This window comes from Nannobrachium achirus (assembly GCF_963921795.1).
Source record: "Nannobrachium achirus genome assembly, chromosome: 11".
Taxonomy (NCBI): Eukaryota; Metazoa; Chordata; class Actinopteri; order Myctophiformes; family Myctophidae; genus Nannobrachium; species Nannobrachium achirus.
Window position 1 is genome coordinate 60,958,447 of NC_137820.1, and position 12,500 is coordinate 60,970,946.

Consider the following 12,500-nt stretch of genomic DNA (forward strand, 5'->3'; position numbering starts at 1 on the left):
CACGTATAGGGAGCTTGTGTTCCACACAGCTCCAAAAAGTAATACTCTTGCAACTCAAGTCCATTTCACTGACTCTAGAGCAGGGGTTTTCAAAGTGGGTGGCGGGGCACCCTGGGGTGCCGCAATGGCAGTCCAGGGGTGCGGCGAGATCATTTGATAATATTTGAAATTTATTTGGACAAATATATTTAGTATCATTTTAAACTTGAAGTACAAAGTTATTTTCAGTCAGTTCTAACTAAAATGACTATATCTCGCTTTCCTTGCAACATAGGCCTAATCGCTAAAATAGCTATAAATATAAGGTGCTGGGAGTGAAAATTAGGAATATAATAATGTAGGGATGCCTCGGATGAAAACAAGATTTATAGGGGTGCCCGGAGCCAAAAAAGTTTGGGAACCCCTGCACTAGAGGGTTTAAGTAGTTAATCCAGCCCTGCTAGTGTGTGCGGAAAATTTCAAAATGCTGAACGTTTTTCAAAGGTTTTTAGTACGGCTCAAGTGTTCAACTTAGATCTAAACACAGTGCTTTCTATAATCTATTCATGTATTTATTTTATTCTCAACAAAGGCTTTTGGATGTGTTGTTAAACTGTATGAACAAACATGTACAATACATCTGCATGTAGCCTCTGTCAGGGGCGTCACACCAAATTCTGGGCCCTGGGTACAAGGATTCACTGCGGGCCCCCTATGAATGTTAACTATTGAAAAATAGCAGATATACAAGCTCACGAGCTTGTATATCTGCTATTTTTGAAAAATCGTGAAAATGTGTGCAAGAAACCTATGTCAAGGACCCCCAAGATGATATGTATTTGGCCATGGACCCCGATCTCAAAATATTTAGTTCCAGGGACCCCCAGAAGCAAAATTTGAGTTAGAAATGTTCGCTTAAAAAATACATATATTCAAAGATTTTCACACATTTTCACAACTTTTCAAAAATAGCAGATCTACAAGCTCGCAGCGCGGCACTCGGTGCCGCGCTGTGAGCTTGTATATCTGCTATTTTTCAATAGATAAAGTTACTAGGGCCCCTCCACCTTGGGCCCCACTAACTCAGTCCCACTTTCCTACGCCTTGTGACGCCCCAGGCCTCTGTGCTCCTCATCTAGGGACTGTGTTGTCCTTTAGTCTAAACTCTCCACAATGACCTTGGCTGTCACAGAGAAGTAAATCTACCACATCCTGGGTCAAAACGCCCTGATCTCCTCCTCCTCTCCTCCCGTCTTCTTTCATCTGCCTGTTTATTCCACTCATCTCTCCTCTGGCCCTGCATGCGACTAGTAAATGTTTTGGACGCCGTGCATCGAGCTAATTTTAATGCTGGTGCTGCCGTAAAACTTCTGGTTATTTTTATGGCAAAAGATAACTGGAAGAACTGGAGCTTGAGAGGCGTTTTTGGAATGTTGAGAGAAATGTCCAGGGAGCCATTTAATATATCGGGGAAAGCTGGGAGAGAGAGAGAGAGAGAGAGAGAGAGAGAGAGAGAGAGAGAGAGAGAGAGAGAGAGAGAGAGAGAGAGAGAGAGAGAGAGATTTAAATACAGCTCACTCTTTCTTTCTACCTACTCCACTGAGAGAGAGAGACTGGTAAATCTGTTATGTGTATGAAGTAGGGAGAAGAGGGAAAGAGGCAAACTGTGCGGTGTATGGTGGCGCAGTGGTTAGTGCTTCGCCTCACAGCTAGAAGGTCCTGGGTTCGATTCCCGCCGGGGGACGCTGTGGGCGCTGTGGGCGTGTTCCTCCCTCCGCGTCATCAGCGCCCACACCCTAGGTGGGTTGGCGATAGGGCCTTTCTGTGTGGAGTTTGCATGTTCTCCCCGTGTCTCCTAGGGTAGATGCCCTCACAAAAACATGCAGTAGCCCTGGTTTCTATACTACCTCCCCCTAGCCAGCCAGGTGCTCCCCAATTCCCCTGGCGCGGCAGGGGGAGAGCGGAAACCAGGACTACAGGTTAGGTAGTTGGCACTGGGTGAGAAAATGCGTCGCAAAACCATGGGATAAAGACAAAATATATATATATTAAAAAAAAAATATTCACTGTGTTTAACAGTTAACATGTGTTTGTGTGCGTGTGTGCGTGCGTGCAGGTGAGCAGCAGTATGCTGTCCCCCCTCCTGTCTATGGATGCCACACACCATCAGACAGCTGTAGCGGCAGTCAGGCTCTGCTGCTGAGGAACCCTTACAACAGGTAACACACACACGCACGCACGCACGCACACACACACACTAGGGCATTAACGAAAAAGTCGACAAGTCGACTGAGTCGACTTCATTACACAAGTCGACTCCCACCAGAGAAAGTCGAAAGAGTTAAGTTGAAATTATCATTATTTTTGCTCCATGTGTGCATCTGTTACATTACATTTGGTATAACAAAATTGTGAAAATAGCCGATCTACATGCTCACAACGCCTCGCATTGCAAGGCGTTGTGAGCATGTAGATCGTCTATTTTCACAATTTCTGCCTCTATATATTTGACAATTTGGACAATGTTTAATTTGTCATTTTAGAGGTATTAAAAAGTCCTTAAATTGGCACTTTAGAAATGTGAAGATACCCTCTAGTCTATACACTTGAACTTTATGTTGGTTTGTTTACAGTTGAGTGAGAAAACAATGTTGCACATTAAGTTAATCATCTGGGGACCCCCCAAATTAATTGGGGGTCGTGTGATGCGATGACGTCATCAAACGATAAAGTCGACTTCAACTCAACTTTTTACTGAGTCGAGTCGACTTGCAAAAATCACAAGTCGTTAATGACACACACACACACACGCCCGCGCACACACACGCATGCACACACAGAGGCTCACTCCCTTGAAAGATGGTAAGAATAAAGCTCTGAAATTGGACGGGGGAAAACATTCCTCAAACTTATTGTTGTTGATTGTTCATTGTTAAAAATAGTTAGCGGCGGTTCAGTGAAAGGTAACAGGATGTTCACCTTTGGGACAGGTCTGTTTGACTTTGTGGCTTCCTCTGCACGCTCGGACGTTGATGAACGTGACGTGGGTTTTTTCCTGTTAACCTGGGATAAGATCTACGTTCCCCAAAACGTTGATAATGAAACCTTTACGTGTGATGTGAACGCAGGTCTGGCAGAGTTTTAGATCAATCCAGGGACGTGCTGGCCATTGGGAAAAGCAGGACAACTCCCGAACGGCTGGTTCATTCCCGGCCGGTCCAGGCCGGCCATTAGGAAAAAAATAAAAAATAAAATGTCGGCCTTCGTTCCATTGTTTTCACTAGTTTAAATCATTTTTAAAATGGTTTTGGACATACAAGGTTTCCACCCGACAATGACGAACTATAACTCATGTAATTGGCCCACTGGCTTGTCACTTGCCATGATCTGAAATGGCAAATCTTTGAGCAGCAGCGCACAATGAGGGCCTCTACAACTCTTTTTCCTGGGCTGAATCAGGGGCCCAGCATGTCCCTGGATCAATCACTCTCACGGAGACACACGGCGAGAAAAGTCGTGGTGCCACTGGGCACGCCCACGGCCTCCAGGAAGTAACAGTAACAGTAGCGGGAAGTTCACCAGGAGGGTGAGTGACTACACTGTGTGTGATTTACTGACTACAGGAAGCCATTGAAATTAAAACCATTTCAGGAGATGAAGTTCTTCTGATTTTTGGGATGCTTTTTGGCAAAGATTTTCTCTCATATCCAACATGAGCATTGTGTAACCGCTATCAAGATACTGGAGTTGGTAGGAATCAGGACGTTGCCAGCATGGATTGATAAAAGCTGTCACAGGATCACAACAGCGATCTTTCTGTATTTGCCACGGTCAGCAGTCCTATCTACAGTATATCATGATGACTCTGTGCATAAGGAGATAGCTAAGAGTAGTCCGGTTCAGTTGTTCCTAAACACTGGGTCGGGACCCATTTGTGGGTTGCAGACAGACCTTATGGGTCCTTTTGTTTTTGGTTTCCTACATTTAGTATTTTTTATTATTATTCAAAATACTTTCAAAAAACCTTCCCAAAAAATTAATTAAAAACTAAATGCAATGATTTTCTTTTCAGTAGTTTCCTGAAGAAATCAAAGAAAAATCAAATAAAGTCCATAAATTAGAACAAATAGCGACGGCACTCCCTTTTTTCAGTGTGTTTCGGTTTGATTGGTGTTCTAAAAGGGTGACATTAGACCAGTGGTTCTCAACCTTTTCTGAGCGTCTGAAAAGCGTTTGCGGCCCACCCATCTCGTTAAGTATGCACGTGGGTGGGCCACGTGCATTTTCAGAGCATGTTTATTTGTGTTCTGGCTTGGATTGTGTTCCGACTTGGATAAACTTGACATTTCACTCTGTACTTAGTCTGCTCTTTTTCCCCTCTACACCAAAGCTCTTTGCTGAAAATAGCTGATCTACAAGCTTGTGAGCTTGTAGATCTGCTATTTTTGGCTAAAGTTCTCCCTATATGGACACTAGGGTTCAAGTGGTTAATATAAAAAATTAGAAAAAAAAAGTTTTCTATCACACAAAGATTTGGAGGACCCCCTGTAGTAACTCTGAGGACCCCCTAGGGGTCCCAGACCCCCTGTTGAAGACCCCTGCACTAGAGGAAAGGCAGCATGGGGTCACCAACATGATGAGTGTCCATCCTCTGAGGGAGTATGAATGGGCTCAGCATGCTGCAAGGCTCTCACATTGTGTGTGTGTGTGTGTGTACGTGTGTACGTGCGTGCGTGCGTGCGTGCGTGCGTGCGTGCGTGCGTGCGTGCGTGCGTGCGTGCGTGCGATTGGACATTCGGCAAGGTCGTGCAGACATAATAATAGGAACATTTAGTGAAGTCACACTATCCCTATGCTATCCCTCATTCCTCCGAGTGTGCTTCTAAATGAGCTGACATTCCTCACATACCTCCACCGTGGCGTTGGCCAGTGGCAGGGGCACATAAAGAATCTAAATATCAGAGTACATGGCTGATAAAGGGGCTGAGAGGTGGGTGTGGGGCGGGGGTTAGTGGACACATGCTATGCTGTGATGTTAGCAGTGGTGTAAAATCACACCCGTGTGAACTGAGCGGTGGTCGTGGAGGCTGCGCAACAGCAAAACAAATATATATATATATTGTGTGTGTGTGTGTCTGTGTGTGTGTGTGTGTGTGTGTGTGTGTGTGTGTGTGGGTGTCTGGCCTGGCCTGAACAACAGCGCCCCTCCCTTAACATGTGTGGTCACAAAAGGTACTACATACAGGCTACATACAGACAGACACGCATACAGACAGACAGACAGACAGACAGACAGACAGACAGACAGACAGACAGACCCACACACACGGCCACGTATAGGAGCGTTGTGACCACCGCTCAAAAAGTACTTACATTCTTTACTTAAGTAAAAGTATCAATACTGCAATGTAGATGTACTCTGTTACAAGTAGAAGTCCGGTATTCAACATTTACTTGAGTAAAAGTACAAAAGTATTGGTATCAAAATGTACTAAAAGTACCAAAAGTAAAAGTACTCATCGTGCAGAATGTCCCATTTTAAGTTATCAAATGTATACAAATCTTTTGAAAATAGCAGATCTACAAGCTCACAATGCGTCGCTTCGCGACGCATTGTGAGCTTGTAGATCGGCTATTTTCAAATGGCCCAAACATATATACGGCTGAAGTGGTTAATGTATGTTTTGTAATAATAATAAAAATCTACCAAGTAACTTGTAACTAAAGTTTTGAAATAAATGTAGTGGAGTAAAAGTACAATATTTGGATCTGAGATGTAGTGGAGTAGAAGTAAAAGTATTGGAAATTGGAATTACTCAAGTAAAGTACAAATAACTCAAAAGTGTACTTAAGTACGGTACTTAAGTAAATGTACTTAGTTACTTTACAACACTGGATGTTAGTCTCTCCCTCTCCATCCCCCTCACTATCATGAACTTTACCAGGGACGTGCAGAGAATGTTAGAGAGGCAGGGGCTGAAATTTATAAAAGGGCCTTTTGGTGGAAATATCGAAAATAGCAGACCTCCAAGCTCACAATGTGTCGTGCTGCGACACGTTGTGAGCTTGGAGGTCGGCTATTTTCGTTGCTTGATTTCTACACAGAGAGGACAATTCTTTCAATGTAAGATGCTGCATTCAAGTTCAGGAGAGTTTGGACAAGGCAATTCTCTTGAATGCTGCCTTCAGGTATGGCATGGAAAGAGGGCATTCACCCTTTTCTTTCACCATAGTAAAAACTGCATTCATGGTCTGGAGAGGGCACTTTTTACAAGCCCCCTTTGATGTCTATGTGTCCACGTGCCTGAACATTACTGATATTTGGTCAGACAGACAGACAGGCAGTCAAGCAGACAGACACGCACACGCATGCACGCACACACACACACACACACACACACACACACACACACACACACACACACACACACACACACACACACACACACACACACACACACACGCACGCACGCGTGCACGCACACATATGTACATTCATAAACACAACACACATATATATATACAGTATATATGTGTGCATACAAATATACACTTGCACACAAATGCAAACATATGCATACTACACCCACATACACACAGACATGCACAAAAGGAAGACGTGCTGCCATGCACACTCATACACCAACCCTGGGAAGGCTCAGATGAGAAGGGGCAGCTCTCTCTGATGGTGCAGCCTGGTACCAACAGGACTCTGCAGGCCATCAAGCAGAGAGACGTGATATAAAAACACACAGGGGGCTTATCAATTCCCAGAGAGAGAGATTAAATAGGAACACTGGGCCTCATCAAACCAAGAGAATATCCTATCAATGATATTCATGTAGCGATGTGGACTGGAAACTCTGCAGCTTCAGTAGTTCATTCTGATTCTGAGCTTTGTAGATCTGCTATTTTCAAAAGATCTTTATGCATTTGAAAACGTCAAAGAGTACCTTCTACTTTTGATACTTTAAGTACATTTTGATATCAATACTTTTGTACCTTTACTTTACATTTTTGAAATCAGGACAGAGTATTTCTACATTGCAGTATTGATACTTTTAATTAAAGGACAACTTTGTTTTTTTTACAGCAAGGGTTCATATTTTAGATTGTAATTAGAGAAAAGAAAAGATGAGTGTTAAAATGTTTTCATTTACTTCTTTCTATCGTTTTATCCATTTTAGTGAGTTTGATTTCAGTGGGTGGGGGCATGGGTGCAAGTGCACGGCTAAAGTGGCAATTGGTCTTTTTAGACACATTGAGCTGACAAATTCTTTATTACTATAGTAACACTATTAGCCCCCATAAGTCACATCTAACCATGAAAGATTGTGGTGCATGTTGGGAATGGGTTTATTGGGCCCGATTCATCAAGCACTTTACAGCAAAATTACGCCCATATTTTGATCTCAAAGCGCAGTGCGACACGTTTTGAGCTTGTAGATCGGCTATTTTTAAAATGGAATCCTGAATAATTTTTCACTATTCTTGAATTAGAATCCTGAAAAGTATTTTGTTTTATTTATTTCTAATGTATATGTTCTTATGTTAACTTTATGAACTTAAATACAAATACATTTGACATGAATAATGCTAGTAGTACTAGTCATTAAGCTTCTAATATAGACTGAAGTAATTAAAGCGGGTCATGTTTGCATGTTTGGAATTGTACCAGCTGAAATCAATAATATATTAACAATATATTAATATAGTATTCTGACATTAACCTGTGGGCCGCCTTAATAGTCAAGTCACTTGTGTATAATTTCGTTTTTCGGGGGATTATGAAAACTAAAAACTATTTGGGGGATTATGAAAACTAAAAACTATTTTTTGGAGACTTCAGAGTATAACAAATCAGAAAATCCATGATTCCATTTGCAAAATCCGTAGGGGAATTTTTGACATCTGCTGAAAGTTTGTGTCTCATTGTGTTACTATACACTATACTATAAAGGAAAAAAATATATATTTATATACTAATATAAATCAGATTTCTTGGGGGTATTTTTTTCCTTTTTATTATAGTGTATATAGCAAGTGAATGAGACACAAACTTTCAGCAGCTGTCAAAGATTCCCCTAAGGATTTAACAAATGGAATCATGGATTTTCCGATTTGTTATACTCTGAAGTTTCGAGAAATATATAGTTTTCATAATCCCCCGAAATTTGAACAAACCTTTCATGTTTGGACATAGTGAACTGGACTATAAGTGAAGATAGGGCCGCATGTGGCCCTCGGGCCGCCCGCCAGTTGCCCATGTATGCTTTAAGCTTTGATAGTGTGAAATGTGTTGTTAAAAAAGGAAGGAAAAAGGCCATGAACAGTCGTGTTTAAAAATGTCTATACAAACTTTTCTTTTCTTTTCTTTTCTTTTCTTTTCTTTTCTTTTCTTTTCTTTTCTTTTCTTTTATCTCTCTCTCTCTCTATTTTTTTTTTTTTACTGAAATACCATTCTGGCTGTTCTGGCTCCATGCCCCTGCTATGCTCCATACAGTAAAATAATGGCAGGGTAATGAGCAGGGTACCAGGCACCACACGTACCCCCTCCAGACTGCTACGAGCCTGCAGGTGGTATGATAGAGAAGCTGTGGGTGTCAGAGGGGGGGTGGGAGCCATAAATCCCATAAATCTACTCTCTCTCTCTCTCTCTCTCTCTGTGTGTGTGTGTGTGTGTGTGTGTGTGTGTGTGTGTGTGTGTGTGTGTGTGTGTGTGTGTGTGTGTGTGTGTGTGTGTGTGTGTGTGTGTGTGCGTGCGTGCGTGTGTGTGTGGAAGTACCTGGCAGGCAGGTCTAACTAATGGTAGTGGAGTCTGCTGTGTTTAATAAAAGATGACTGTGCTAACGGGAACATTTAGCTCACTCTGTGTTTCTGTTTGGACATTTTGTGCCGGGCAGATTCTTTATCAACTTCAACGTCAAAGTTTATTGTCACAAGACTGGGTGAAATCATTTTCCATTCAAGTTCATGCATACCAGTAGTTCCACCTGAGAGAGGGGGTGGAAAGTATGTGCGCGCGTTATAGTTTTATATACCAGTAAGACTCCCTAATCGGGAGATACGCGACCGTCACGTCGCATACACAAACTTTAGAAGGCAATGTTAGCCAATCAGGAGGGAATATGGGAAATGGGACAGATCCATGTTGATGACATGACTTTAGAGATACTGTGTACCGCTTTGCGTGATTTTAGGGCAAAATCTGTAGGAGCAGTGTCCAAAAATGTGTTTTTCAAACATCGGCCAGATGGTGGCGCTAGATGGGCCAGATGCATTTTGATGACATGACTGTAGAGATACTGTGTACCGCTTTGCGTGATGCAAAATCTGTAGGAGCAGTGTCCAAAAAATGTGTCTTGCAAGAATGGGCCTCATGGTGGCGCTAGTAGGGGGCCATGTGAGAAATGAGGAGTGTGTGTGCAAAGTTTGGCTTGGATCGGAGCAACGGTGGCAGAGATATGAGTAGGGGAAAAGTGTGATGTGACAGACTGACTGACGGACTGACGGACGGAAGGACGGACGGACGGACGGACGGACGGACGGACGGACGGACGGACGGACAGACAGACAGACTGACAGCCGGTGGAGGTTTTGATAGTAACTGCGACCTAGTGGTCGCAACAAGTTTACACGCACATGCATGCTCACACATTCTAACAAATGTCTGTTTCAACACAGGGGACATGATACCAACAACACATTACATACACACAGTAAAATCCTTACTCTGACAGTTACATTGGTGAAAATAGCCGATCTACAAGCACACAATGCCTCGCGTAGATCTGCTATTTTCACTAGTTTTGTGCAACAGTCTTGCATGATGAAGCAGGGCTTTACTTTAAGAAAAAAAAAAAAAAACACATTTGAAACTTGGAGATACAAGGTTTCTGCCCAACAGTGACAGTTTGGTCTTTCCTCCACAGCGGTGATAACTTATATCAAATGGCCTCTCAGCTGGAGTGTATGGGATGGAACCCTTCTCTGGCATCCACCATAAAGAGGTAGGACATGTAACTGTCACCTAATCATTCTTTCTTTCTTTCTTTCTTTCTTTCTTTCTTTCTTTCTTTCTTTCTTTCTTTCTTTCTTTCTTTCTTTTTTTTACCCCAGCTGTCAACTCAAACCTTCAAGCAGATATTGCAATTGATCTTTTCATTGTTTCACCAAAAATAGCAATTTGACCCATTGCAGGTCAGTCTCAAGGGTGCATACTTAGCAGAGCAGTTGTTTTCACTGTAGGAAAATGGCCACAAGCATTGTGACTCATCGTGAGCTTAAATAAAAAATAAATAAATCAAATAAATGTCTGTACAAAGTATTGATATAGTAAATGAAAAAACAACAACGATATAATAATTGCTAACAATAATGTGTGGTTATTAGGAAAGTGGGACTGAGTTACCAGGGCCCAAGGTGGAGGGGCCCTAGTAACTTTAGCTATTGAAAAATAGCAGATATACAAGCTCACAGCGTGGCACCCAGTGCCGCGCTGCGAGCTTGTAGATCTGCTATTTTTGAAAAGTCGTGAAAATGTGTGCAAATCTTTGAATATATATGTATTTTTAAGTGAACATTTGTAACTCAAATTTTGCTTCTGGGGGGTCCCAAACTAAATATTTTGAGATGGGGGGTCCTTCACATGAAAAAGTTTGAGCATCACTGACGTACGTGAAAACATAGGTTTCTTGGCACACATTTTCAGGATTTTTCAAAAATAGCAGATCTACAAGCTCGCAGCGCGGCACTCAGTGCCGCGCTGTGAGCTTGTATATCTGCTATTTTTCAATAGTTAACATGGGGGGCCCCGCAGTGAATCCTTGTACCCAGGGCCCAGAATTTGGTGTGACGCCCCTGGTCACGGCACACCAGTGTGTCTGCTGCGAACACCGTTTGAGATCCGCTGAGCCTGTTTTGGATCCACAGCACTCCTCATAACTGGTTAAAGAATTCAGTTGCAATTCATAAGGGTAAATCCCAGCGGGCAAGATAAAGATAAAGATACAAAATATCCACGGAAATATCCATGGAAAATATCCATGTCCACACTGGACGCTGCCATCCACTCCCATCCACTTCAATCTTGCCCGGTGGGAATTACACTACAACCTCAGAGTAACTGGTCATTGTGGTCTGCAGAGAACTTTTGTTCTTAACCTCATATGGTTGAGCGGAGTCGCACAGGGCTCTATTCTAGTGTCTTTTCTGTTTCGCTCTACATTAAATATCTTGGCAGAAAATAGCAAATCTACAGCAAAAGTTTTCCCTCAGAATATGGATCCTGTGGTTTAAATGGTTAAAACTAGGGTTTCCTTTAGCGTCCTGTTTGTCATAAAGCATTCTTTCTCTCTCCCAAACCTCAGTTTGCTTTTGGCATGATTAATGTCAGTAAATCGTCGCATTGTGAATATGGAGTTACAATAGATCGCATAGTTTCGCAATGTAAAGTTAAGACTTTTTTGGAGCTGTGTGGAACACAAGCTCCCTATACGTGGCCGTGTGTGTGGCCGTCCGTCCGTGTCTGTATGTAGCCTCAAAGTTTGGCACGCTACTCCTCCCACAGTTTTTGCACCACACACTCGCGCCATATGTCAAATCGACCGGCTTACTCGGGAATCGTGTGCTAGTAACTTGCTAAGAGAAAGGTTCTATAGTTTAATTGATATTAATTTATTAGTGAATTAATTTTCCCCATTGACTTATAATGGGAATTGCAAAAACTCACATTCAAGTATTTTTCTCTCGTAAACCATAGGAGCTACAGTTTCAAACCTCGGAGAGGAGATTCATAAGGATTTTAAGAATGAATCCAAAAATAATTACATCACTCGGCCTCATGGTGGCGCTATAACGGCCCACTTTGCGTTTTGCCCCGTAACTCTTGAACCGTAGATCGGAAAATTAAAATTCTTTTTTCCCTGGATTCCTTGGGTCAAGACGCATCTCCCCATATAGGCCACGCCCATTTGCGCCAGGATAGATTTTCCGCCATCTTGAATTTTCTCCAAAACACACTTTTTGCACCTTTTCCTACATATTTTCTTCAAATGTCACAAAAATCGGTACACATGATCCTGGGTGACCAGAGAGGTGCTACACACACACACACACACACACACACACACACACACACACACACACACACACACACACACACACACACAGCTCCACTTCGAACAGAGGTTCGATTTTTTATTATCTTTTGGACATTTTCACCAATAATGCCATGGCCAATCCGACAGTGATTAAAGTTATGTTGTTTAGTAGGCATTCCACTCAACATGCAGTGTTAGGACCATTATTACAATGTCATCATGACCTTCATAGTCCCCTACTCGACTGTGCCTGTGTCCGCTCACAAATACCCTTATGCCCCAGACTGTCTTTCATCACAAGTGTCATGACGTGTGTGTGTGTGTGTGTGTGTGTGTGTGTGTGTGTGTGTGTGTGTGTGTGTGTGTGTGTGTGTGTGTGTGTGTGTGTGTGTGTGTGTGTGTGTGTGTGTGTTTGTGTGT

General features: G+C 42.6%; 1 protein-coding gene across 3 annotated transcripts in view; it reads left to right on the forward strand.

Moving 5' to 3' along the window:
- wt1a (WT1 transcription factor a) overlaps positions 1-12,500 on the forward strand; it is a gene marked incomplete at both ends in the record, with an annotated part of 30,745 nt that overhangs the window by 8,514 nt on the left and 9,731 nt on the right. For 2 of the 3 annotated variants that reach the window (XM_080736651.1, XM_080736653.1), the window contains 2 exons: positions 2,096-2,198; positions 9,912-9,989. In XM_080736651.1, the coding sequence (XP_080592777.1) occupies positions 2,096-2,198; positions 9,912-9,989 (181 nt within the window). The remainder of the gene's footprint in view (positions 1-2,095; positions 2,199-9,911; positions 9,990-12,500) is intronic. The other variant, XM_080736652.1, reaches the window with a different exon arrangement.